Source organism: Diuraphis noxia, unplaced genomic scaffold (assembly GCF_037042655.1).
Source record: "Diuraphis noxia isolate RWA-SAM2 unplaced genomic scaffold, SU_Dnox_SAM2 contig0001, whole genome shotgun sequence".
Lineage (NCBI taxonomy): Eukaryota > Metazoa > Arthropoda > Insecta > Hemiptera > Aphididae > Diuraphis > Diuraphis noxia.
Genome location: NW_028301711.1, coordinates 21,474,890 through 21,477,470, shown reverse-complemented (window position 1 = coordinate 21,477,470; position 2,581 = coordinate 21,474,890). Strand labels below are relative to the sequence as shown.

Sequence of the window (2,581 nt, the reverse complement as noted above, 5' to 3'; positions counted from 1 at the left end):
CGTAATTTGATAATCAATAATAATAATAATTATGAGTGTCAGATCAGTATTAAATAATTTTAACGGGTGTTTTTTGATATTCGGAGTTGGCAGTATAAACTATTTTAGCCAGAACAAATTTAAGGCGTCTTTGGTGTTTTATGTTTGGCGATTTATAATCATTTATTGTTTTTTGAATAACTTCTACGGTTACAACCTATGGGTAATAAGCAAAAACTATAATTATTTAGTTTAATTTTAATAGATTCATATTATGTTAATACCCAAATTATATAAAAACATTTTTTAGTTTTCTGACTGTTATAGTTAATGATAACTATTGCAGATACTATTTTTTGCAGTAAGCATGCAATACACATTGTTGTTTTAAACATGTTTTGTTTACTGAATAAAAACAAATAAATATGAAAATTATTTGTGGGAGTTTTTTTATTTATTCCATCTGCTTCGCCAACTAATGGGCAGTAGTGAATTCAATTTTTATTATTTCGTTTGAAAGATCATATAAAATGATACATTTAAAAACATCCGAAATTTTAAATTGAATATAATCAAAAGATGTGTATTTCACTTTCACATTTTCAATATATTGCTCCGCTCAGAATTTAAAATCAATTTTAATTAGTCGTGATATAATATAATCTACTGGAATTCCGTGCCTTTAATAACACTTATCAGAATCACTCGGCAACAACAAATCATAGCACTCAGCCACTTTCAAATTCATCAGAAAGCCAGCATTTCAAAACAAAATATAATCACTTCATAAATAAGTTAATATTAATAATAGGACCTTGTCACACACTTGTCTATGTCGCTGTGGGTAATAATGTTGGGTTGTTAATAATGAAAAATATATGTATATATAAATATATTATGTAATCTTAGTGTAATATATTTATGCAATGTTTTTTTAGGTCTCAGGAGTTGATAAGGAAATAACTGAACCTACGTCAATAATATATATCAGTTGTTTTGAATTATTTTTGATAGGAAGATTTTTATTCAATATTTGGCGTGTATTTTTCGATAATTCAATTTCCGTGGTATTGACCAAACTTGAAAAAATTCATGAAAAATTGATACACCTAAATTTGGCAGGGACGATGAGTATAAGAACTGGGTATTGGAATCCTATAGTTGTAATAATTACCGTAAATGTGATTGTAGCTATTATAAATATTTACTTAGCGTCGATAATAATTAAACCATCATTAAACACACAACTCATGGTAATTATAAACATTTTATCAAATTTTATAAGGCTATAAATAAATAATAATATAATATATAGACGGTACCTTAATATATACAAATTTGACAAACAACTATCTCCCATCTTACCATTATTGCAGAATACAGAAATTTTATTTCTGTAATCTTATGGATTTATAATATAAACTGTGTTCTAGTCCTCATGTTGCCCAGATTTCCTTATCCAAATATATTTTGGTCACTTTGATCGTTTTAAAGATGTCCAAATGTGTTATATTTTATGAGTACTTTATTATGGGAATAGTTGTAGCTTAAATTCTCTTTTGAATCTATTATGTATATTTTAAATGTCAAATATGTTATATTTTTAGATCATTATGATTCTAACATATACTTGCAAATACGTCGCATTTTATGAATACATATTACTAATAATATACATGAAGTGGATGGTCTACATTATAAATGAACAAATCCCGGAAAGACGATCATGCTTGAGTACATTGAGAGACATGTATTTGGAAATCATAGAAATCTTAAATGAAGTCAACCATTTAATGTATGGTTGCCCGGCAATTATTGCTTTTGTTGTAGCAGAATTCGCTGAAATGATCAATGCCGTTTACAGCATTTTATTCTCTAAATACTATTTGTCTGGTTCTAGTTTGGGACAGATTTTAATGGTATTGTCATTGAAAATAATGAATGTTCTAACATTATACATGATTGGTCACTCAACGGAAAAAGAGGTTTTTACATTAAATTATATATGATTTGCATTTAATAAGGTTTCTAATATAATTATTCTCTTTCTATTCTCAATACTTAGTCGACGGAGTCGGCTTGATGCGTGATTAATATGTCCAAATTAAATTTAATGTTTAATTTTTGTTTTTAGATAAATCGTATGAGTCTGGTCTTACAACAACGATCCATAGTAGAAAAAAATCCGAGAATTAAACGTCAGGTATCAAATATTTATTTACACATTGATGGTCGCACCCTACAATTATAGTCATGAATTTTAAGTCAACAATTATTAAAAGTGACATTAAATTTACAGACTTTTTTGTATTGATATATATTAGTCATGACCGTTAATGTATTGGGTTCCTAGTTTAATAACTGCATTTGATTAATATTATATAAATCATTGAAAATTAATTATTTATTTTTATTTTTATTAAGATCAAGTTTTTCTTACTACGAAGATTGCATGAACACTTCAATTTTAAACTTTATGGAATACTTCATATTAATCTGAAACAACTACTTATTTTAACAAACAAAGCAATTGGATATTTAGTAATTCAGATTTTGTTCAAATTAAATAAATAATAATAACAAATATAATAGTACCTACCTT

At 26.4% G+C, this 2,581-nt stretch overlaps 1 protein-coding gene across 1 annotated transcript; it reads left to right on the top strand.

Annotated features, from left to right (window-relative positions):
• LOC149060318 (uncharacterized) lies at positions 1–2,581 on the top strand. The gene is made up of 5 exons (XM_089216924.1): positions 1–202; positions 918–1,232; positions 1,587–1,964; positions 2,114–2,182; positions 2,404–2,581. Exons 1-5 carry the CDS (start codon positions 32–34, stop codon positions 2,551–2,553), a joined length of 1,083 nt encoding a protein of 360 aa, XP_089073050.1. The 5' UTR covers positions 1–31; the 3' UTR covers positions 2,554–2,581.